This window comes from Nicotiana tomentosiformis, chromosome 11 (assembly GCF_000390325.3).
Source record: "Nicotiana tomentosiformis chromosome 11, ASM39032v3, whole genome shotgun sequence".
Taxonomy (NCBI): domain Eukaryota; kingdom Viridiplantae; phylum Streptophyta; class Magnoliopsida; order Solanales; family Solanaceae; genus Nicotiana; species Nicotiana tomentosiformis.
In genome coordinates this window covers 87,804,654-87,830,289 of record NC_090822.1, presented here as the reverse complement: position 1 = coordinate 87,830,289, position 25,636 = coordinate 87,804,654, and the positions used below count along the sequence as shown (strand labels likewise).

Below are 25,636 nucleotides of genomic sequence, written 5' to 3'. Positions count from 1 at the left end.
TACACATCGACTGAGCTTGGACCCGAAGTTCCGCTCGGTAAAATAAAAGAGAAGGCTCCAGTCCGAGGTAAAATATGTATTCATCAAGGACAAGGTAGCCAAACTTCTCAAAATAGGATCCATTCAGGAAGTAAAATATCCCGAATGGTTAGCAAATGTAGTCGTAGTCCCTAAAAAGGTAAATAAACTTAGAATGTGCGTAGACTATGAAGATTTAAACAAAGCATGTCCTAAAAACTCTTTTCCTCTGTCGAATATCGATCGCATAATCGATGCCACGGTCGGCCACGAGATCCTTAGTTTTATCGATGCCTACTCCGGGTACAATCAAATACAAATGAACCCGGAGGATCAGGAAAATACTTCGTTTATCACTAAGTACGATACCTATTGTTATAATGTAATGTCGTTTGGACTAAAAATGCTGGTGCCACTTATCAACGCTCAGTAAATCGAATGTTCGAAGAACAAATAGGTAAATCAATGGAGGTTTATATTGACGATATGCTAGTTGAGTACCTTCGAGCAGAGGACCATTTGACACATTTGCAAGAGACCTTCGATATACTAAGGAAACACTACATGAAACTCAACCCAAAGAAATGTGCATTCGGGGTCGGCTCGGGCAAGTTCCTCGGCTTTATGGTATCAAATCGGGTGATCAAAATCAACCCCGATAAGATCAAGGAAATCGAAGACATCACAGTCATGGAAAATGTTAAGGCCGTACAAAGATTAACAGGGGGCATAGCCGCCCTAGGCCGATTCATCTCGAGGTTGTAGGATAGAAGTCATATGTTCTTCTCACTGCTCAAAAAGAAGAATAATTTTCATGGACCCCGGAATGCCAACAAGCATTGGAAGAATTAAAGCGGTACCTCTCGAGCCCGCCACTGCTTCATACTCTGAAAATAAACGAGCAACTCTACTTGTACTTAGTAGTCTCGGAAATAGCGGTAAGTGGGGTCCTAGTTCAAGAAGAGAAAGGTACGCAATTTCCTGTTTACTATGTTAGTCGAACTTTAGGTGAGGCCGAGACCTGGTACCCACACTTAGAAAAATTAGCGCTTTGAACGTGAAGGGGTCCGGGCTAGGCATCGTTTTGAAGTCACCCACGGGTAATACAATTAGACAAGCTATCAAAACTTCCAAGTTAACTAACAATGAGGCTGAGTATGAGGCCATGATTGCAGGTCTCGAGCTAGATAAAGGTTTGGGAATAGAGGACATCGAGGCCAAATGTGACTCCATGTTTGTGGTAAACCAAGTCAACAGAACCTTCGAGGTTCGAGAAGAACGAATGCAGAGGTACTTGAACAAACTACATGTGACTCTACATCGGTTTAAAGAATGGACCCTACACCATGTGCCTCGAGAACGAAACAGCGAGGCCGATGCCCTTGAAAATTGGGGATCATCAGTCGAAGACAACGAGATTAGCTCGGGGGCTGTTGTACAACTTTCAAGGTCAGTAATCGAAGAAGGCCACGCCGAAATTAACTCCACAAGTTTGACCTAGGATTGGAGGAACAAATATATCGAGTACCTAAAGAACGGGAAGCTTCCATCGGATCCTAAGGAATCGAGGACTCTACGTAGGAAGGCCGCACGATTCACATTGGCCGGAGATGGAACACTTTATAGAAGGATGTTTGATGGACCATTGGCAATATGTTTGGGACCAAGAGATACCGACTATATCCTACGAGAAATCCACGAGGGCACCTGCGGAAATCATTCCGGTGCCGAATCATTGGTTCACAAAGTCATCAGAGCAGGATACTATTGGGCCGATATAGAAAATGATACAAAAGAGTTTGTTCGAAATGGCGACAAATGTCAAAGGTATGAGTCGATGATTCACCAACCTGGAGAGCAACTCCACTCAGTCTTATTCCCATGGCTATTCATGAAAGGGGGAATGAATATAGTCGACCCTCTACGATCGGCCCCAGGTAAAGCTAAATTTATTTTGTTTATGACTGACTATTTCTCTAAGTAGGTTGAAGCGCAGGCTTTCGAGAAAATTAGAGAGAAAGAATTCATAGACTTCATATGGGACCATATTATATGCGATTCGGGATGCCTGCCGAGATCGTATGCGACAATGAAAAGTAATTCATCGGCAACAAAGTGACAAGGTTTCTCGAAGATCACAAAATAACAAGGATTTTCTCGACGTCGTATCATCCTAGTGGGAACGGATAGGCCGAATCGACAAACAAGACCATCATTCAAAATCTAAAGAAAAGATTGAACGACGCTAAGGGAAAATGGAGAGAAATATTGCCCGAAGTCCTTTAATCATATCGAACAACGTCAAAATCCAGTACGGGGGAAACACCGTTCTCTTCAGTATATGGCGCCGAAGCTCTGATCCCGGTTGTAGTCGGGGAACCTAGCGTCAGGTTTTGATATGCAACGGAAGAGTCAAATTACGAGGCTATGAATACAAGCCTTGAATTGCTAGATGAAAAACGGGAAGCCGCCCTCGTTCGAATAGCCGCACAGAAACAGCGGATCAAAAGGTACTACAATCGAGGAGCCAATCTTCGACATTTTAAAATTGGGGACTTGGTTCTGAGGAAGGTCACCCTCAATACTCGAGACCCAAATGAAGGAAAACTTGGCATGAACTGGGAGGGACCGTATCAGGTCCTCGATATCATCGGAAAGAGATCCTACAAACTTGGCACGATGAACGGCGAACAATTACTAAACAATTAGGACATATCACTCCTCAAACGATATTACTGCTAAGGTACGACCTTCTCTATTTTCGTTTATATTTTATACTAACCATTTGCAGGTGTTTAATTGAAGATACCAAAGGATTCTTCAAACACAAAGTCCTCAGGTATGAAAGCATGCGTTGCACTCTTTTTCTCTTGGACCGATTTTTGTCCCAAATAGATTTTTCTGGCGAGGTTTTTAACGAGGCAACCATTGTTTGTGCTAACTTTGAGCAATTCAACAGTATCCAAGGCTCCTTTACAGTCAACCTCAAATACTGGGGGGCATCACCCTCAAGTAGTAACAAGGAAAATACTTCGTGTCGACAGGATCTCTTTAGGCAAATTTTGTAAAGGACTGAACGGTCAAATGAATCGTGTCCATATAGATTACTAGATCCCTAATGGCAAAACATGTACTCATGTATAATCTATTGAAAGATGTATTTTTCCTTACCAGATGCTCCATGCCCTAAAGAAATTTATACTTTACAATTTCATACTTATGATATATTGTGGAAATTGGCTTAAGGGCAGATCACAACTGAAGTTCAAACAATTTACCCTATACTCGGGGACTACTAAACCTCGAAATCGTTAGACCTTAAAAAGTCAATCCTCGATTTTATAGGCCACGGCCACCCCACTCGGGGACTGACACTTCGAACGAGTTCGAAGTATAGCAGGAAAACAAGCCTAAGGGGCATATCCCAAACTGAAGGCTACGACCAAATTAACTCGGTTCAGAGACGTCCAAATTTTGTTATAAGACAGGCCTTCAAATATTATCATAAACCGGTTTAAAAAGGCAACCCTCGGCTGAATTACTGAGGGTCTCGATAATATCGACCCTCGAAAAACCCTAAGGGTTATCGAATTGTTCGAACTCTCGGACAATTTTGTTCTAAGACATAACAAAGCGAAGGATTTCGATAACACTAATCCTCAAAAAACCTAATGGGTATAAATTTTAACACCAATCCTCGAAAAACCTAATGGGTACTGTGAACACCTAATTTTTGACCGCACCCAAATTCGATACTATTTTAGTGCAAATATTTCTTTTAGGTCTAATGTTAATATCTTACACTTAATAGGTTTTATTTGAAAAACAAAAATATTAAAAACTACAAAAATAGTCACATTCTTAGAGTATAAATTTTATTTCTTTAAAAAATAATTAGTTAAAAAAATACAAAAATGAAATTATATATATATATATATATATATATATATAGTTTCTTTTAATTAGAATTTTAATAAGTAAGCTAAACAATCTTTCTTAATATCTTTTAAAGTACGTGTAAATATATAGTTTCCTATATTGTAAGAAATAGTTGTTAATCTTCAAAATTTAATATATCTTTTTTTTTAAAAAAGGGAAGAAAACAAAATGAAGTAACTTAAGTAAAAAATGGATAAAGTTTGGCAAAACAAAAAAAAAAAAAAAAAGGTCTGTTTCTCATATTTTCCCCAACTCTTCATATCCCACTCCTCACGTCCTATGCCCCATATCCCCTCAATCACATGATCACACACACACTCATCTACACACATCTATCTATATATAATACCCACAGTTCACAAACAAAAAAAGGAGGAAAGGCAGAAGAAAGAAAAAGAAGGGGAGCAAAGTAAAAAGAGTGCAATCGGACAGCAAAAAATCAGAACTAAAAAAAAGGCATTGTTCTTTTATAAAAAGATTCATTTGGAAAACAGTGTACTTGAAGTTATTTTAGTTTGAAGACGGAGTTCGGGATTTCGTTCGCGGTTCCGAGTTCGAGGTTGTCAGAGTTCTGTTCCTTAGCTTCAGTTCCGATTCTCTATTTTGCATTGGGTTTAATCTCCTCTACTGTACGAGACGATTTATTTGGAATTTTCTTATCTATATATATTTGAAAGGTTTCATCGCTTAAGTTCCGTTTCTTTCTCTCTTTCATTACCCTTTTCCATTTCTCTACGATTCGAGTATTTTATTTTTTATGTGTGCCTTCTTTGAGTTTATAATATCATTAATTTGTAGTTGGTTTTATGAGATATTGGCATTATTTCTTTATTAAAGAAAGCATAAGGTTTTGTTGTATATATGTAAAATCTTTGGAGGGAACAGAACTTTGGTGGAGTTGTTGAAAAGGCAAGTATATTTGTTTTAAGCTTTCTGCCATTTTTTTGGTATTGAGAAATTCTATCGGAAGTGTTAACTTTATCAAATAGATCACATTAAAGACCCATTTTTGTTTTGACGCATATCTATTTTAAATATTTTGGATATGATGCACGTTAATCTTTTGATCTTTTGAGTTTAATCATGTAGTTACTACAATTATAGAATTGGCATAAATAAGTTTGTCACCTTTATTTGTTAAAAGTTTTTTTTTTAAGCAAGAACATGTTTTTATTTTTACCCAAAGGAATAATAGTGCTTCTACTTTGGTAAGTTTCTTCATTAATTTGGTGGTTTAGTTTTATAGAGAAGCTAGTTCGATAAATAATTTAGTCATGAATCTTTCACTGTTCGTTGTTGATATAAGATAATTTAGAGGAGGAAAAATCAATGTTAAAGTGACTTAAGACACAAATACTTTTGTTCAAAGGAAGATAGGATCATGAAATTTTTCTGATTTTTTTAAAATTTGAAAATTCGGGCTTTAGGAGTTCTTTGTCAAGATGCGTTTGTTCTAAATTTTCACATTTCCCTATTCTACTAGTATTTTACTTTACTTTTCATCTTCTTTAAATGGTTTGAGTGTTATGTGCTGGATGCCTTATTATGTTTTTTTATTTTTTAAATGAATATTCATAGAAAATGCTTCAGGCGCGACTTAATCTATCATCGTGATTGTATACAAGTTCGCGTGACATAATTACAATTTTCAAAATAAATCAAGGTACGCGTTCGCGCGACTTTGGCCAAGCTTTCTTAAATAATAATGTGTTATTAATTATGTATACGTACGCGTGACATGATTCTTGAAACGCCAAACAAAACGAATGCACGTACGCGTGATTCGTTTCAAGATATTTTCATAATTATGAATAATCAAGCAATTAAAAGCGGTAAAAAGGTAAATGTACATAGGTTCTAAAATGAGTAATTAAATTAAGCCAGGTATGATTAAAGTGACCGTGCTAAAATCACGGAATCCGAGAGTGCCTCACACCTTCTCTCGGGTTAACAGAATTCCTTACCCGATCTTCTGTGTTTGCGGACCATAAAACGGAGTTAAATTTCCTCCATTAGGGATTTAAAATAAACCGGTGACTTGGGACACCAGAAATTATCCCAAGTGGCGACTCTGAATCTAATAAATAATCTCATTTCGATTAATGTCATTTAAATTGGAAAAACTCCTTTCTTTCCTATTCCCCCGGGAAAAAGGAGGTGTGACAGGTACAATTTTTTATGATTAATTCTTTCAAGCCGAAAAAGGGGAAAAGCCATTCTTTTGAGGCCATATCGGCCTAATTCAAGAGCCTAAGGGCCATTTTATTTTTTGAGTTCGAGAAATCGTCCTTACTCAACTAAAACCTAAGGGTCACTCTACTTCGAGTTCGAGCAAGTACTCACTCGATTTTAAAGACTACACTGGTCCGACTTCGGTCTAGTTGCCTAAAGTCCCAAACTTGTGAGTACAATCTCCATAAGTCATGAATGAAATAGAATTTTCACGAGGCATTAAATATAATAAAGACAAGTCAAAAATAAAAAAAGATTTTTTATATATACGAAGATATTTACAAGGACCGGTCAAGGTCCCGCACAAAAAATCAATAAAGAAAAAGCCTAAGATTCCTAATTTTTCTCAGGGGCAGTTTCTTCTCCATCGAGGTCCTCCCCATTCTCGGACCCGCTCTTGCTACCATCATCATCGGAAGAGGTTGACGCTCCACCATCAGTTTCATGCTCTCTAGCCTTTATTATCTCGTCGGTAAGATCGAAACCTCGAGCGTGGATCTCCTCGAGGGTTTCCCTCCGAGATTGGCATTTGGCAAGTTCAACAATCCAATGTACTCAAGTTTGAGATGTCTCGGCTGCCTTTCTCTCTTGGACTTGAGCGGCTTCAGCATCGGCCCAGTAGACGGTCACGATCGCCTCTGCCTCGTCCTTTTCCTTTTCGGCTTCAGATTTGACCTTTGCAAGTTTGGAAGCTAACCAAGCCTCGAGCTCCTCTATTGTTTTTGCCTGAGTTGAGATCTTCTCCTTCATGCCTCGAAGCTGACTTTCGACCGATGACAATTGGGCTCGAGCAGTCTCTTTTTCAGCAGCAAAGTGGTCCATACTTTCTTTCCACCCCAAGGTCTCCGCCTTCATCATGTTGACCTCCTCGCGGAACTGATCGATCCTCTCGACCTTCTGCTGCATCTGTGAAATTGAAATGTTAGCCACCATTCCCGAATCGAGCCCATGAGCTTTTAAGATTTTCATTACTTGCTCGAATAGGTCGGTCTGATCTTGGTGAGCCTTGGCCAACTCGGCTCGGAGGTCCTTGATCTCCTCTTCTTTTTTTCCACTGAGAAGTTTAAGGCCATTCCTCTCCTCCATGAGCCCTAGTAGGTCTGCCTCACATCGGCTCAGCTCTGCTCGGGACTTTGAAAATGCCTCATGATGGAGTGCCAAAGCCTATACGGAAAAAAGAAAGAAATAGTAAACAGGAGGAGAAGAAATAAACTAAGTATGATATCGACAAAGGGAATTGAGACTCACCCGATCCAAGGCTTGTTGAGCCTCATCAAAGATACTCGATGCTTCACTTAGGTCGGTGGCATCCTCGACCCCTATAAAGTAACCACGGAAGGGGTACTCCCCTCCATGGGCCCCGTCTACTTCGGGAGTCCTCGTAGCTTGGGCCATCCGAATTGCCTCCTCGGTAAACGCTGGGAAAATCGGTGAGTCCCCAATATCTATTTCCCCAAGTGAGCCACTTGGGGAGTTCTCCTCACTGCGAAGGGCCTCGGAATCGGCCCCTTCAGACATACCCGCCTTTTGCTCATCTCGGCGGGAGGTATCTTCGATCTTCGACGAATCGGGGACTTTGCCCGAGCCCTTTTCCAAGACCCTCTCGGCTCGAGGCAGATTCTCCTTAACCACCACCGACTCAGCGGCTTTTGGAGCCTCGAAGGTTTTCTTCACCCGGGCCACCAGTTCCGAGCCATCGTCTTCTTCATCATCTTCTTCTTCCTCCCTTAGCCGTTGAATCACATCCGCAGGTAGGGCAACGATGTCTTTCTTCGGCTTACGAACCAGATTCTTCTTAGGCTTTGTATCCTCGGAGGATGAGGTCATTTTCCTCTTCTTATCCTTCGCCGGCTTCTGAACCGGGGTCGAAGTCTCCTCCTCACCAGACGGGGGCCTCATGACCGCATCCTTGCCCAGACCTGTACACGAGAGAATTGAATAAGTAGAAGAAGGGCATCTTAATCAAATCATCAAATGCACAAAAAGTGGGCTTACCATGATTCTTGCCCTCCCATCGGCCCTTTGCTAAATCACGCCATGAGCGCTCGGCGTATGTAGAGGTCGAGGCCAAGTTCGGAACCAAGCTCTCGAGGTCGGGAATCACACGGGGAATCCAAGCGACCACTACATCATCAAAAAAGACATCAATGAGAAAAGACAAAAGGAACAAATAATACATGGAAGCTAATAGTGAGACGGTACTTACGATTCATGTTTTATTTCTCAGGAAATGGCATCTTCTCGGCTGGGATTAGGTCGGAAGTCCTCACTCAAACGAATCGGTCCATGCATCCTCGATCTTTGTCCTCGTTTATGCTCGAGAACAGCATTTTGGTAGCCCGACATTGGAGTTTTATTAACTCGCCTCGATAGAGGCGGGGGCTATACAGTCCGATAAGGTGATCGAGGGTGAAAGGAAGCCCCTCGACTTTGCTCATGAAGAATCGGAGCAGAATAACAATTCGCCAAAAGGAAGGATAGATTTGTCCTAGGGTTATTTGCTATTGATGGCAAAAATCAACGATGACGGGGTTGAGGGGGCCCAGCGTGAAAGGGTAAATATAGACACTTAGAAACCCTTCCACATTAGTGGTGATGTCTTCATTTGGGGATCGGGACCACCACCTCTTTGCCCTCCAGTTGTAGTCTTTCTTTACATGCTTAAGGCATTCCTCAGTTATCGAGCATATATACCTCGACATTGGCTTGAATCGACCAGGAATCGATGAGGCTTTATCGATATTGAAATTGGAGTTTAGCTCGCACCCCCCAGGAATACATTCCTCAAGACGGGGTTCCACCGGCGTTTTCCCGCTGGCCGGTTGAGAAGATGAAGCAGCTTCTTTTTGTGGTACCGTTTTCGATATTTTTGCCATTTTTGTGTGAGTTTGAAGAAGAGAGAGATAATAGGACTTGACATTTGAGAAAGGATTAACAACAATACCTGAAGATTTGTAGAAGGGAAGAACTTAAGAGATATAAAAGCTTTGGAGATTAGAAGGAAGTGAAAGTAAAGTTTGAATTAATGAGAAAGGGGTCTATTTATTGGATTCACGACGACGGTTCAAAGGTACTAGTGGCCGACCGCCAACTGACACTCATTAATGACTTGGGGAACTGTACCGACGGGACGTTTTGGTCACTTCCGTAGCTTACATCAGGAGGATGACGCCATGACAGGTCGAGGTAGAAAATCGAAGGCTCAATTCGTTTTCTTGTCATTACACTCCAAAAACTGAGGAGACTATCTATATACGGTTGAATCTGGGCCCACCCAATTATACTATTTGACCAAGACCGGGAAGTTACATCGAAGGACGGCCTTGTAACGAAATAGACTAAATCACGAGGATAAGGTAGCGAGTTCAGAATCGAGGTACCTGTCGAGATCGAGGTTAGTAGCGATTGAAGCCAAATGAGACAAACATCGAGCAAGATCGAAGATAGAATAATAACAGAAAGGCGAGATATCTGTGACTGGTCTAGGATCATGTCGTAAATTTCGGAACAGATCAAATCAGAAATGGTTAATTAGCTAATCATGGGATTTTCTTCTGTAATTAGAATTATACCATAAGTAAAATTCTCTTTCTCGTTTATACTAATGGATAAACGAACATTGTTCTAATCATTTGTAAAGAACATTGTTCATAGATATAAAAATAATATAATTCTCTTTCTCGTTTATACTATTGTTCATCAACTTGTTATATTTTAATTGTTCTTGCATCAACCAGTTCAAGGGTATCCAAACTCGAGGGCTGAGTTCCATTCTAACACTGGTTTGCTTTACTTTATAGTTTATTTCTGTTATTAATCTTCATATTTATCAATTGATATTAAGTGAATTCATAAAGGAAGCCCCTCGACTTTGCTCACGAAGAATCAGAGCAGAATAACAATTCGCCAAAAGGAAGGATAGATTTGTCCTAGGGTTATTTGATATTGATGGCAAAAATCAACGATGACGGGGTTGAGGGGGCCCAGCGTGAAAGGGTAAATATAGACACTTAGAAACCCTTCCACATTAGTGGTGATGTCTTCATCTGGGGATCGGGACCACCACCTCTTTGCCCTCCAGTTGCAGTCTTTCTTTACATGCTTAAGGTATCCCTCAGTTATCGAGCATATATACCTCGACATTGGATCGCATCGACCAGGAATCGACGAGGCTTTATCGATCTTGAAATCGGAGTTTAGCTCGCACCCCCCAGGAATACATTCCTCAAGACGGGGTTCCACCGGCGTTTTCCCGCCGGCCGATTGAGAAGATGAAGCAACTTCTTTTTGTGGTACCGTTTTCGATTTTTTGTCATTTTTGTGTGAGTTTGAAGAATAGGGAGATAATAGGACTTGACGTTTGAGAAAAGATTAACAACAAAACCTGAAGATTTATAGAAGGGAAGAACTTAAGAGATATAAAAGCTTTGGGGATTAGAATGAAGTGAAAATAAAGTTTGAATTAATGAGAAAGGGGTCTATTTATTGGATTAACCGCGACGGTTCAAAGGCACTAGTGGCCGACCGCCAACTGACACTCGTGAATGACTTGGGGAACTGTACCGACGGGACGTTTCGGTCACTTCCGTCGCTTACATCACGAGAATGACGCCATGACAGGTCGAGGTAGAAAATCGAAGGCTCAATTCATTTTCTTGTCATTACACTCCAAAAAACGAGGGGACTATCTGTATACGGTTGAATCTGGAGCCACCCGATTCTACTATTTGATCGAGACCGGGAGGTTACATCGAAGGACGGCCTTGTAACGGAATAGACTAAATCACGAAGATAAGGTACCGAGTTCAGAATCGAGGTACCTGTCGAGATCGAGGCTAGTGGCGATCGAAGCCAAATGAGACCGACATCGAGTAAGATCGAAGATAGCATAATAACATAAATGCGAGATATTCGTGACTGGTCTAGGATTATGGCGTAAATCTCGGAACGGGTCAAATCAGAAATGGTTAATTAGCTAATCATGAGATTTCCTTCTGTAATTAGAATTATACCATAAGTGAAATTCTCTACTATATAAAAGAGGTTCTAATCATTTGTAAAGAATATTGTTCACATATTTAAAAGCAATATAATTCTCTTTCTCGTTTATACTATTATTCATCAACTTGTTATATTTTAATTGTTCTTGCATCAACCAGTTCAAGAGTATCCAAACTCGAGGGATGAGTTTCATTCTCACACCGATTTGCTTTAATTTATAGTTTATTTCTGTTATTAATCTTCATATTTATCAATTGAAATTAAGTGAATTCACGTGTACTTAGAACCTCATTATAAATTTAATTGTTATTCAATTTTAAGGATAAACAATATCTTTCGTTATACTACCCGATTATTTCAGACGCTACCGCTATACTATAAAAACAAATATCTTTATTTTGAACGAAGACTCATGTAGTTGCACCATATTAAATCGACCTGTCCTTTTGTTAACTCAGTTCACTTAAAAAACTCAATACCCGACCCAAATTTCACCTGTTAGTGACAAACACAAAAAAGAAAGGACGAGGCAGCAGTGTGTAGGGTCAGAAGTGTTCATCGGTTTGCGGAAATTGTAAAAATGGATAGTGCAAAAGCATCAAAATAGAACATAAAAAGTGAGTAAAACCCGATGAATAATAACAACAAAAATGAATTAACAAACTGAGAGACAATAAAAGTCGCCTGAGACGTTGTTACAACAGTGTTAGACACCGGAGCAGCGGTGAGAGATAGAACATGGCACGCAAAGTTTACCAAAAAATTCTTCGGCAAAATTCTGACCAAACTCTGAGGTCGAAGTTTCAGCTACCTATTTTGTCTCCCTTCATGATCTGATAAATAAAAGAAAAATATGAGAAAGGAAGCAATGACTTGCCGAAAAATGTATTTTCGGTCATTTCTAGTAAAATTAGGACCCAATTGTTTTTAGATCTCCGTCCTCTTTTATGTATTTCTCTAGATCTGTGTATACATATATGAGTAGGTATAGAGAAAGGGAAAGAGAAGGTGTGAGGTGACTCTGTCCCAAATAGGGTATATTTATTTTATAGTGTAATGGTATGGTCTAAAATAACCAGATAATATAACAGAAAGTATATTTAAATTATTTTTGACAGTATATAGCTATATTTGATCTTTTTCAAATATAAAATAATTTAATAAAATGTCTTAGATTTTTGTTCACATTTGTTAATTAACCATATATATATATATATATATATATATATATATATATGGGGGAGAGGGGTGCTCGTGTGTGCGCGTGCGCGTGCATGCGTGTGTTTTATTTCTTATGTTTCAATATATATGCCGTAGTTTGATTGCACACGAAATTTAAGAAAGAATGAAAAACTTTTGAAACTTGTGATTTTAAAAATGTCATAATATTTGTGTGATTATAAGACTTTTTAACTTGTGATCGCAAATATACCATAATATTTTCGTTGGCTATAAAACGTTATCATTAAAGGTAAAATTAAAAATTTAAGTTAATTTTTTTAAATTTAGAAAAGTACCTTTTTTGAACAGAAAGGATATAATGTCATATAAAATGGATGAAAGGAGTATATATCTACTGATTTTAAGTTATATACATCATAAATGTAAGATACTTATATATTATCTAATCACTTTTACCCGTTATAGCATGTAACATGTCTTATTTCAAGATTACGACTCTCACTCTTAAGGAGACTTACCTGTAGATATCGTTTAAATCACTCGAACAATTCTTTACATTGACAATGGTGTATATTACTTATAGACCATTTGAGTTAGCAAATTGTATATTGCTGATAAGTTTGAATTGGTGAAAAACATGTAAGTTTTGGAATCAAATTTTATAAATTAGTTGTATATTACATGATTGGATAGAAGTGTCGAAACTAATAATAAGCGCAGTTGAGCATTTATAAAGAAAAATGTTGATAAGTTATTCTTTTGTTAATTATTTTTTGTTTACAAAAGGTTATAAATTTAAAAATATATTTATAAGAAAATGAGGAACGACGAATACGTAATGACAGAAAATTAGTAGTTTCGTTTTGGGAAAGGTATTCTGCGAATTAAATAATATTAAAGATAAAATCAGAATTTTTTTGATAAAAGTAAAAGTGAAAATTAAGTGGGGAGTGACTTATAACTTTTAGCTAGATTCCCTCCTCCCCTCCCTAAACCAATTTTTAGCTAATTTTAATTTATTATAAACACTTAACTTATATATATTTTAGATATTGACTAAATTTGTAAATAAATCAATAAATATTTATAAGCTAGTTTGATCGACTTATAAATTTTTGCCAATCGATCAATTTCTTATACTCATATTTATTGCACGTGATAACATCGGTGCAAGTAAAGTTCTACTTTCTTTATCGGGTGAGGGGAAGAAAAAAAGAAAAATAAATCTTGCTCTTATCTTTCAACAAGATTATGTTTTCCGGATAATGATAAAGGAGCTTTTCCCCCCTTAATTTAATACATTTATCGCTACTTCTTTAATTTTAATTATTCAAAATTTGAATTATGCCGCTATGCCTATTGGCATTATTAGACTTCAATGTTGTACAGTAGCGGAACCACATACACCAAAGGGATATCAATCGATATTTCTTCATCGAAAAATTATACTGTATAATTTGATAATATTTTAAAAAAAAATATATATATATATATATATATATATATATATTAATGACACCTCTTGATCTTTTGGTAAGTTTTTAATTTTTTTATATTTTAATTTATATTAATAAAATTTTTAATTCCGCCATTGATTTGGTAGGTGCATAAAGAGAAACTAAGAAAAATACGAAAAGGGCAAAAGACAACCAAGGATTGGGAACAACAATGCCACGGCTACGAGTCACTGTTTATGTGTCCTCACATTAAACATTGGATTTGGAGTAATCAGAAGTGAACTTTAGTTGAATGATTGCAAGACAAATGTATGCACTAGAAGAAGACTAGACATGTGATTTATCTAGCAGTATTTATTTACACGACACATTATCATTTTTTGTCTCTCTTATTATATTACTAGTTTCTGGATAGCACGTGCACCCCATATAAGTGATACCTATAGTCTGAATAATATTAAAACTGCTAATGAGCTACAGAGAATTTATAGGGCAAGAGTACAAGTTGGACTTAATAAACAATCAGCCTATTTGAAGGAGGTTTGTTGAACGATAAATTATTAGATATTATTTGAACTCGTAAAATTAAACAACTAAATTTAGTAGGTAGGTAAAATATATAAAGAGTTACATTTTAATGTTATTAGGTGTAAGGCAATTCACTATAGCCATTATTTATCATTTCATAGGATTCTGATTTAATAGCTGTCACGATCCAAAATCTCATCACAGACGTTGTGATGACATTTAGTCTCTAACACTAGATAAACCAATTAAAATTATATTTCAAGCCATTTTTTTTAAAATTCAATACAGGTGTCAAAAACCAACAACGGAAACAATTATGAAAACCTCCCAAGACTGGTAATACTGAGTCACGAACTCTACTTGAATATATGGAATGATCTCAAAGATAGAATACTCAATACTGTTTGATTAATAATTAACAGTACAATAAAATGAAAAGACTCCAAGGGACTGCGACGGTCAAGCAGCTCTACCTTGAGTTCTTGCGATCACGCTTTAACTCTGTCCGAATCCAATATCTCCAATCCCTGGCTTTGCACAAAAATATACAGAAGTGTAGTATGAGTACACCACAGTCGGTACCTAGTAAGTATCAAGACTAACCTCAGTGAAGTAGTGACGAGGTACAGTCAAGACACTCACTAGTCTAATAACCTGTGCAATATAGTATACAAAAATAATAGGAAATAAATAACAATGATGACAATAATAATTAACCAGTGATATACACAGCAGGGCAACAAGAACACTATAAATATTGCTCAACAAATAATGAATACAAGTACAACCAATTAATCAAGTCCTTCAAATATAAATCTTTCGCCTATATTTTTTTTCAAATAATAATCTTCAGGATATAATACTTTCCAATAAATATATTTCGAATATACTCCCTTCAAATAAATATTTTTCAAATATAATTCTTTTAAATAAATCTCTTTCATATATAATTCTTTCAAATAAATATCTTTCGAATAAAAGTCACTCTGTGACACTTCATTTCAAAATCATAAAATACGGGTCTCATCCCACTTTCTTATTTCCACGACACCTCGTGCCAATTTCTCAATCACAACCGCACGGACAACTCACGTGCCAATATCATCATCATTTACTCACGGCACCTCGTGCCCACATTTCATATCACAACTGCACGAACAATTCACGTGCCAATATCATCATTATTTACTCATGGCACCTCGTGCCCACATTTCATTTCATAATCCGCCTGGCAATAGCCACACGCTCCCAATTTCAACATAGATTAGACTAATATCAAGTTTACCGAAACAACAAGACAAATTGCACGAGATATAAAAATAAACATAAGGAAAATCACAACATCACATAAAAATTACCAACCAAATAAGTTCACATCATCACATATCATCCCTGACAATAGACACCATTATCTCTCTTATAGCCATCCTTATCACTCCTATAATAGCCTCCCTTATCTCTCCGCCCTGATAATATTAATAGCCACTCTTATCGCTCCTATAGCCACCCTTATCGCTCCGTATAATAGCCATCCTTCCAAGACAATATCCCAACACACATAACCACAGTGAAATGCCACCCTTATACCCACACAATATCAATAGTGTAATGCCACCTTTATATCCTCATAATAATATCTCAAATCACACAATAATTTACACGAAAATTATCACGACAACACAACACAATCAATTCCTATCACAATTTGCCCAACAACCACAACCAATTCCAATGATATAGTAAAATCAATAAATTTCTCAAAAATATCCCAAGGCTCCACATAACGTATATAAAACCTCAAAAATAATCAACAGAGATAGAAAATACTCAGTATAGGGCAACGCCTTCATTAATCCAAATTCTTGATAATTATATCAACAGCTCAGTTTAAGCTTAGTTCATTAATTATTTACAGATGAAAAATTCATAATATAATTATTTTCAGGAAATATCAAATCAACAAACTCACGAAATTTACATAAATATTGAAGTAACAATCACATCAAATTGTCATATAAAAATAAATTCAACAAATAAGGATTTAGACATGGCAAATAGATGATTTAATAAATGCCAACAATTATCCAATTTACTACACAATAATGCCTAAGACTTTAACCCAATAAAATTTGCACATATAAAGCCCGAGTACGTACTCGTCACCTCGCGTACACGGCTTTTCACATTTCACAAATGACACATTAGACTCGATGCCTAAGGGGTAATTTCCCTCACTCAAGGTTAGGCAAGATACTTACTTTTTTTAAGTTAGGCCGATATTCCAAAATTGCTTTCTTGCTTGAATTGACCTCCGGACAGCTCAAATCTATCCAAATTAATTCCATTCAGTCAATACTAATTATAGGAATTCATTCCATATGAAAATACTAATTTTCCAACAAAATTCAAAATTTAACTCAAAAGTTACCCGTGGGGCCCATGTCTCGGAATCCAACGAAACTCACAAAATCCGACAACCCATTCAATTACGAGTTCACCCATACCAATTTTATCAAATTCCGATAACAACTCTACCTCCAAATCTAAAATTTTCGTTATTGAAAAGTTATGCAAAAATCTTGATTTCTTCCATTTAAAATTCGAAATAAATGATGAATATAACCATGGATTTATGAAATATAATCACTTTTGGATATAGGACACTTACCCAAGTCGAAGTCGTGAAGAAATCCTCAAAATCGCCCAAGAACCGTGCTCCAAAAATTCAAAAACGAAATGAAGGAAATAACTATTTTTGGTCCTTAAGTTTCTGCCCATCCATCACTAATAGTCCATATTCCGTCACTAAAAGTCCATTTTTCGTCACAAAAAGTCCACACCAGAACTTGCTTGCACCAACAGTTATTGTTTCACTTAAAAGGCTCTAACTCCATCATACGAACTTGGAATTTGACGATTCTTGTTCCTATAAGTCACAAATGATAATAAGAACCTATTCGTTCAATCAAAACTCAATTCAGAGCTCATTTGCTCAATGCGGTACCAATTTTTCTCATTAAATAATTAACTCATATTTCGCGCTAAAACCCCAACCGTGACTTGATGAAATTAGACCAAAATTTTCAGATCACTCCTATAATTCATTATCAAAATTCCGAAAGTTTCGAAATCAAATTTAGATCTCTAGAACTAAAAATGGACATTTAGATCATTACATGCTTATGCTGAAAACATCAAACTCTTCCAAAACTCTTCCCTGACAGCCTGTAATGTATCAACCATAACTTCTTGTACTCAACTCCAACTGCCAAATAGTTTAAATTTCTGCAAACTAGATATACTACAACTTTCATGTTTTTCTTATCGCCCAACTTCTTATAGATTGCGAGATATAAGCTACCAAAGTCAGTCCTCTGTAGCAGAAATTTCTGGCGATGCACACTGTTGTAGCCAAAATTTGTAGTACCAGGTTCAGTCAATTGATCATAACTTTTTGTACAAATGTTCGAATAATGAATGGTTTATCATTATGGAAATTAGAATCAAAGGGCTACAAGTTTCATGTTTTGATAATTGTCAGATTCCTTATAGATTTTGATATATAAGCTTCCAAAATCAGCTCTGCGCATCAGAAATTTCACATATTGCTGTAAAATTAAACCAATAGTTAAAAATGATCTGAAACCACTCCGAAACTCACCCGAGACCCTCGGGACCTCAACCCAATACATCAACAAATCCTAAAACATCATAAGAACTTAGTTAAAACCTAAAATCACATAAAACAATGCTAAAATCTCGAATCATACCCCAATTCAAGTTTAATGAACTTAAGAATTTCCAACTTCTACATACGATGCCGAAACCTATCAAATCAATTCCGATTGACCTCCAATTTTGTACACAAGTCATAAATGATATAACGGATCTATAAAAATATTCAGAACTAGATTCTGACTCCGATATCAAAAAGTCAACTCCCCGGTCAAACTTCTCAAAAATTCACCTTTCGCCATTTCAAGCAAAATTTCACTACGGACTTTCAAACAATTTTTCGGACACGCTCCTAAGTCCAAAATTACCATACAGAGCTATTAGAATCATCAAAACTCCATTTCGGGGTCGTTTATACATAATTCACCATCCGATCAATTATTTCAACTTAAGCTTTCAAAACAAAAATTGTTCTTTCAATTAAATCCTGAATCATCCAAAAACCTAACTTGACCACATTCGCAAGTTATAATACACATTTCAAAACTTCTCGAGACCTTAAGGCACCGAGCAGAACATAAATTTTAAAACGACAAGTCGGGTCTTTACAATAGCCTAACTTAATTTTGAGCATTTATCTGACGAAATGATTAATGACTATCGATATTGGTTAAAGTAATAATAACAATAACAAATCCAGTAAAATTTTATAAATGGGATCTGAAAAGATAATGTGTATGCAAACCTTTCTGACACAACTTGCTCAAGAACAGAAACAAAGGTGACATATCAAAAGGACTGAAGAACATATGAGTGAGTTAGTCTACATTATTAAATTGTGCACTGAAGTATTTTACATGAGATTTTATTTTTACAACCTGCTAGTGAAGTACTTCTTAAATTATAGAAAGATAAAATTGAACTATAAAATTAAATCAACATTTTTCTTTAAGAAGCTAATATGTGTCAAACATTTTTTTATTGAAAAGGTATTAATTCGAAATAAAATCATGTAAGAAATACATGTCAGGCCAGAACAACATTTGACAGAATGCTCAAAAATTTAGAGGTTCCTCTTCTAGTGAAGATAATGAATGCAATCAAAATATAACTACACAATATTATCACATGCATGTGCTTAGATTGCATCTGGGTTTCCCGAGCCACCACGTACGTTGCTTGTATCTGGTTGATCATGAGCTGGTAATCACTAATCACTCTTCAACACAATATGTGAGAGTGATTATTACAACAAATTGTAATTGTGTCACGACCCAAAACCTAACTCGTCGTAATAGCGCCTATCGTGGTACTAGGAAAGCCGACCTTTCCAAAATTATTTCAAAATTTAACAGAAATGAAGTAAGACATTTAAAATAACCGGAGTTTTTCATAAAAAGGGGGTAAAACCCAATTAAAACATAAGTGCGGAAAAAAAAATAGCCCGACATCAGGGTGTCACTAAGTCACGAGCATCTAACAACCAATCTAGAAATAGAGTTTACTACAGTCTGTGCCAAATGCCAAAATAAGAGAGAAAAGATAATAAGAAAGGAGAAATAAGGACTGCGGACGCCAGCAGCTACCTCGTAAGTCTCCGATAGTCAGCTCGCGCACGAACTCAGCGACCGCCAGAACCGTACGTACCTGGATCTGCACATGAAGTGTAGGGTGTAGTATGAGTACAACCAACTCAACAAGTAACATAATTAAATAAGGAACTGAGAAGCAGTGACGAGCTATAAAAATACAGTTCATTTCAAAAGTTTTCAGTAAAGAGTGAACATGCTTTCAATTATGGTGGTGTAGGTCAAATCAGTTAGAGCTCAAGTAAAACAGATATGAATCTTCCAGAAATTTTACCACAACAACATATAACAACTAAGTGCAACAATAAATAAAAGCAAATACAGCCTCTCAAGGCAGCAGTCACTCAACTAATCTCAACAGCTACTCTCGGATCTCAGCCCTCAATACACACTCTCAATAGGTACCTGCGCTCACTGGGGTGTGCAGACTTTGGAGGGGCTCCTTTCAGCCCAAGCGCTATATCGCGGCGGCGTGCAGCCCGACCCAATCATATAAGTAGCCATAAGACTCGTTGCGGCGTGTAACCTGATCCATAATCCATAAATAGCCATAAGGCTCGTTGTGGCGTACAACCCGATCCATATAACCTCACATAGCTCACAACTCGCCACTCAGACCCTATCTCAGTCACTAACCTCTCCAGCCCCCCGGGCTCACAGAATATCATAATAATCAGCCCAAACAGAGAATACAACAAGTATCAACAAGAACTAAGAGGGAACATAGATGTAACACATAAGTAAGACTGTGACTGAGTACAAGACAATAATTAGCAGTCAATTCAATAAGTATACGACCGTTGCGGGTCCCAATAATGATATCATATGACCTAAGCATAGTTTCTAACATGAAAGGCAGTCAATTGCTCAAAGACAAGGAAAAACAAGTAATAATAATGACTATTCGACTTTACAGTCTCACGAGACGGACCAAGTCACAATCCCTCGCGGTGCACGCTCATACGCCCGTCACCTAGCATGTGCGTCACCTCCAAACACTCACATCATACCAATTCTCGGGGTTTCATACCCTCAAAACCAGATTTAAGACTGTTACTTATCTCAAACAGAGCAAATCTCTACTCCGAAATGCCTTTGCCTTTCAAATCAGTCTCCAAATATCCCAAATCTAGCCACAAGTAGAACAATACAATTAATATAGGCTAAAGGGATAAATTCCACAAGAAAAGTACTAAATTATAGACAGAAATCCGAAATTGGTCCGAACCTAGCTCCCGGGCCCACGTCTCAAAATCCGACAAAAGTCACAAAACCCGAAAGCCCATTCACTCACGAGTCTATACATACTAAATTTATCAAAATCCGACCTCATTTGGTCACTCAAATCCCCAAAATCCACTCTTATACTCTCAGGCCCTAAATCCCTAAAATTTCTAGTTCAAATCCCTAATTAAATGATGAATAAAGCCATGGATTCACGAAATTTATACCATTAAGGGTTAGAATCACTTACCCCAACGTTGCTCCTTGAAAACCTTAAAAAAATCGCCCCTCTCCCGAATTCCTCAAGTCCAAAATTGGAAAATGAAAGATAAATCCTCGAGCTGGTGTTTTCTGCCCAGCAAAATCGCACCTATGGGCCTAGTTCCACACCTGCGGAATCGCATCTGCGAAAAGGGCTCCGCTTTTGCGAAAATTCATTAAAATACTGACTCCGCTCCTGCGTTCACCTAACCGCATCTGCGGCCATCGCAGATGCGGGGCCCAAGCCACACCTGCGATCCAACTGTGCATCTGCGCCTCTCAATCTACTTCTGCAACGACCGCAGAAGCGGGATTTCCATCGCACCCGCAGTCTGAGCCCAGGCCTTCCTTAGCCGCACCTGCGACTCTTCTTTTACTCATACGGCCTCGCACCTGCGGTTCCCATTTCACAGGTGCGGAAATACTAGCAGCAGCAGCTTCAACTACATTTGTTTTCCAACTTCAAATGATCCGTTAAACACCCGAAATCACCCCGAGGCCCTCGGGACCTCAACCAAACATACCAATAGGTCATATAACCCTATACGAACTTAGTCGACCCTTCGAATCACTCAAAACAATATCAAAACACCAATTACACCCGGATTCAAGCCTAAAGAACTTCTAAAGTTTCAAATTTCACAAACGACACCGAAACCTACCAAACCACGTCCGATTGACCTCAAATTTTGTACACAAGTTATATTCAACATTACGAACCTATTCCAACTTCCGGAATCAGAATCCGACCCGATATTAAAAAGTTAATCCCCCGGTCAAACTTCCCAAAATTTGACTTTTGCCATTTCAAGCTTAAATTAGCTACATACCTCAAATTCACAGTCCGGACACGCTCCTAAGTCCAATATCACCCAACGGAGCTAACAGAACCGACGAAACTCCATTCCAGAGCCGTCTTCACACACTCCTGACTACGGTCAAAATCCTGAGGCTTAAGCTTCCGTTTTAGGGTCTAAGTGTCCCAAAACACTCCGAAACCAAAAACAAGACCTCCCGGCAAGTCACATAAGAAGAAACAGATACGGAAAAAAAAGTAAAAAGGGGATCGAGGCTAATACACTCAAAATAATCGGTCGGGTCGTTACACATTGTCACAACATAAAACTTAACATAGTGAGAATTGCATAATTTGGAGAAAAGAAATTAACTATCAGGGTTATGGTTGGAGATTATTATAGTGACAAAGATAGACTCGACTTCGACTTCATTCGTAAGAGGTATCACGATATATATATATATATATATATATATATATATATATATATATATATATATATATATTAATTTCTAATTTCTTATCAACAGACAATTTCATATTCAATGGATATTCTATCAATATAGTACAAGTTGAATTTATGGTACATTACCAATACACCAATACAGAGATATAAAAACAAATTAAAAAAGTGACATTGTTATAAATAATTATCTAATGGTGGATGTCCATAATTCATAAATGAGTAATACCCACTACTCTTCTCCATTATCTCCATAAGTCCCACTACTCCAATACTTACAGAGTCATGGTTGTAACTCCCATACCTCCATAACCTCCATATGATCTTCCTCCATGATCTCAAATGTTTAAGGTCATTTTTATGACATTCTTTTGTATACCTCTATGAAATGGAAGAAATAGAGGATGAGAAGTGATATTGTACACACTTGAATACATGGAAGAAATAAGAACCCCTCATCTCTTTCTCCCTACATTCTTGTCTATTAAATCCTCATTTTAATATTTTTGAAATCATTAATTGTACTTCAATTTATCTAGTAAAAGATGAATTTATAGAATTAATAACAATGTTTTCCAATTCCAATAGTGAATATCCCATAATCATCCCAGAACCCGGTGTCACAAGTGCATGAGCCTTTTCTAGAAATTTAAAATAAAATAAAATAATTGTCCGGAATACAACTTGGACTAAAAAGAAAATACCATATTCCGAAGGAGATTCTGCTGGTTGCAGTGCGTCGTATAGAATGCAGCTCACCTAAGTCCCCTCCATAACCGCGCCTCTACGCCCACAAAGCCGCTAAACATATGTGTACCTACACAAAAATATACAGCAAGTGTAGCATGATTACGTAAATCAATGCGTACCCAGTAAGTATCCCGCTTAACCCCGAAGAAGTAGTGACGAGGGGTCGACTTTGACATTTACTAGTGGTCCAATAATATCACGTACAATAAAGAAGTAAATTAATATGAGATAGAGTAAATATATGAAACCAACAAGTATAAAATACGTAGTACAATTTTCCTCTTTACAATTTACTCAAGCTCTCAACTAGCAAGTTCCCTCCGTAACCGGAGCATATGTATAGATATAATGTATTTCATCAAAGAGGTTGTCATAATCCAAATTAGGGAAAAACCCTCAGATACCATGGCTTCTTGCCAAACGTTACGCACGATTCCATGAGAATAATATATATAGGAAATACCGAGGCGTACGACCCGATCCCACATAAAAGTAAACTGTGCACTGCCGAGGGTCAAACGACGTGAACCATAGATGCAACTATTAACTTACTGAGGCGAATGGCCCGCTACCATAATAGTGTGGTACATAAATCCTACTGAGGCGACGACCGGATCCCATAAGAGTGGTAAAAGGAAATACCCCACTCGCGAATCATACGTGCGATGCGGTCAAATATAAATTTAACATTAAAATCATATCTCTTTCTTGATTATTTTCAAAATAAGGGAAATTCATCTTGTAGATTTTTAAGAAAATTATCCCGCCCGCGAAACATACATTTGACGCGGTTACACATAGATTTCTTAAGCTATTAGCATTACTCAATCCTTTTCGAAATTACGAAGTTCAAACGAACTCTTTTAAATCTTACGTTCTTAAATTTCAACTCCTTTCAAAAACATTTAATAAGCAAACTCAATCTCGCTCCCTCTCAAGGCAGACAATAAACATAAATCAATAACAATATCAACAAGGCATGATGTGAGCCTAAAACTATCCGGACATAGGCATAACTAGTAGCTACGTATGGACTCTAGTCACCTCGAGCGTACGTAGCCCCCACAAATAGAAGCACACAATAATTTAGTTCACCTATGGGATTAATTCCCTCTTACAATGTTAGAAAGGAGACTTACCTTACTCCGAAATTCCATAACCGGCTCCAACGCCACTCAAACACCTCAAACCGATGCCCAACGCTCCACAACTAGCCAGACAATGTGCAAACCAATAAAAATATACTCTAATACTCATAATAATTCAATTTACTACAATTTCCAACTCTGCTCGAAAAATCAGTAAAATCACCCTCGGGCCCACGTGCCCGGATTCCGAAAATTTTCAAAGATAAACATTACCCATAGCATTAGAACTCAAATATATAATTTGTTCTCAATTCCTTACCTAAATTCGTGGTCAAATTCCAAAATATCAATTTCTAGATTTTTCTTCAAAATCCCAAATTTCTACAAATTTTCATGGAGCCTCAAAGGGAAATCCTGGACCTAGCTCCCTAGGATTTTGTGTGAGGGATGATGAAGGTGATGTGGTGTATTCTAGGGCAGTAGACCTGGGAGTGACAACTAATGTGGTAGCTGAAGCTAAGGCTATTCTTCAAGGGTTGGAATACTATGTGGAGCATGATCTTCACCCTCTCATATTGGAGACTGATTCGTTGGTGATGAAGAAGGTGATAGAAGGGGAATGTGATCCTTCTTGGGTAATTGCACAGGATGTGAAAAAAATTATAGATATGAAGGACAACTTCAATGTGGTCTTTCAACATGTGTTCAGAGAAGGCAACTCAGTGGCGGATTTTATAGCTAACATTGTGTTTTCTTTTGTAGGTACATCTGAGTTTCATTCATTCTCTGAATTGCCTAGTGTAGGGAGGAGGTTGATCAATCTAGATAAATCTCAATCACCTAACCTTAGGGTTAGGATAGCAAAGAGAAGAACCACATACTAATGGCTTCACAGGATTGGACTCTGCACAAACCTGCATGTTTCTTTGTCTCATTCAATATGCTATTAAGGTACTTTCCAATGGTATTAGAATGGTATCATGCTCATTCGAGGGGTGCTTTGATAGTCTACAGAAAAAATGCGATAAGCAGGTATCGGATGGTACAATTTATCCGACTTCTGATATGTCCAAATGCTAAGGAAAATGCTGAACCTATCATATGGTATTTCTGGAGATTGTTGAATCATTTCTCAGTGGTATTAGCATGCTTTCATGCTCAATCTGAGGATGGTTTAGCAATGTTTAGAATGATGTATACATTAAAGGTTCTAGTTGGGAAGGATCTGAGCTTACAAGATCACAAAAAGACACAATTACAAAGCATGGCCTTTGCCTTACAAAGCCTGCTTAATGGCAGCTTATTCCTGGCTTTTGCCTTGCAAAGCTGGCCTAAAGCCAGCTCAAGCCTGGCTTTTTCCTTGCAATGCCTGCCTAAAGCCAGCTCAAGCCTGGCTTTTGCCTTGCAAAGCCTGCCTAAAGCCAGCTTAAGCC

General features: G+C 37.6%; 2 protein-coding genes across 2 annotated transcripts; one reads left to right on the top strand and one right to left on the bottom strand.

Annotated features, from left to right (window-relative positions):
• Positions 1 to 6,525: 6,525 nt before the first annotated feature.
• LOC138901799 (uncharacterized) lies at positions 6,526 to 9,065 on the bottom strand. Its single transcript, XM_070189591.1, has 4 exons — positions 8,969 to 9,065; positions 7,438 to 8,108; positions 7,025 to 7,353; positions 6,526 to 6,703 (listed from the first exon to the last, which is right to left on the bottom strand). Exons 1-4 carry the CDS (start codon positions 9,063 to 9,065, stop codon positions 6,526 to 6,528), a joined length of 1,275 nt encoding a protein of 424 aa, XP_070045692.1.
• Positions 9,066 to 9,214: 149 nt separating this feature from the next.
• Positions 9,215 to 25,087, top strand: LOC138901798 (uncharacterized). The gene is made up of 2 exons (XM_070189590.1): positions 9,215 to 9,259; positions 24,611 to 25,087. Exons 1-2 carry the CDS (start codon positions 9,215 to 9,217, stop codon positions 25,085 to 25,087), a joined length of 522 nt encoding a protein of 173 aa, XP_070045691.1.
• The last annotated feature ends 549 nt before the right edge of the window (positions 25,088 to 25,636 follow it).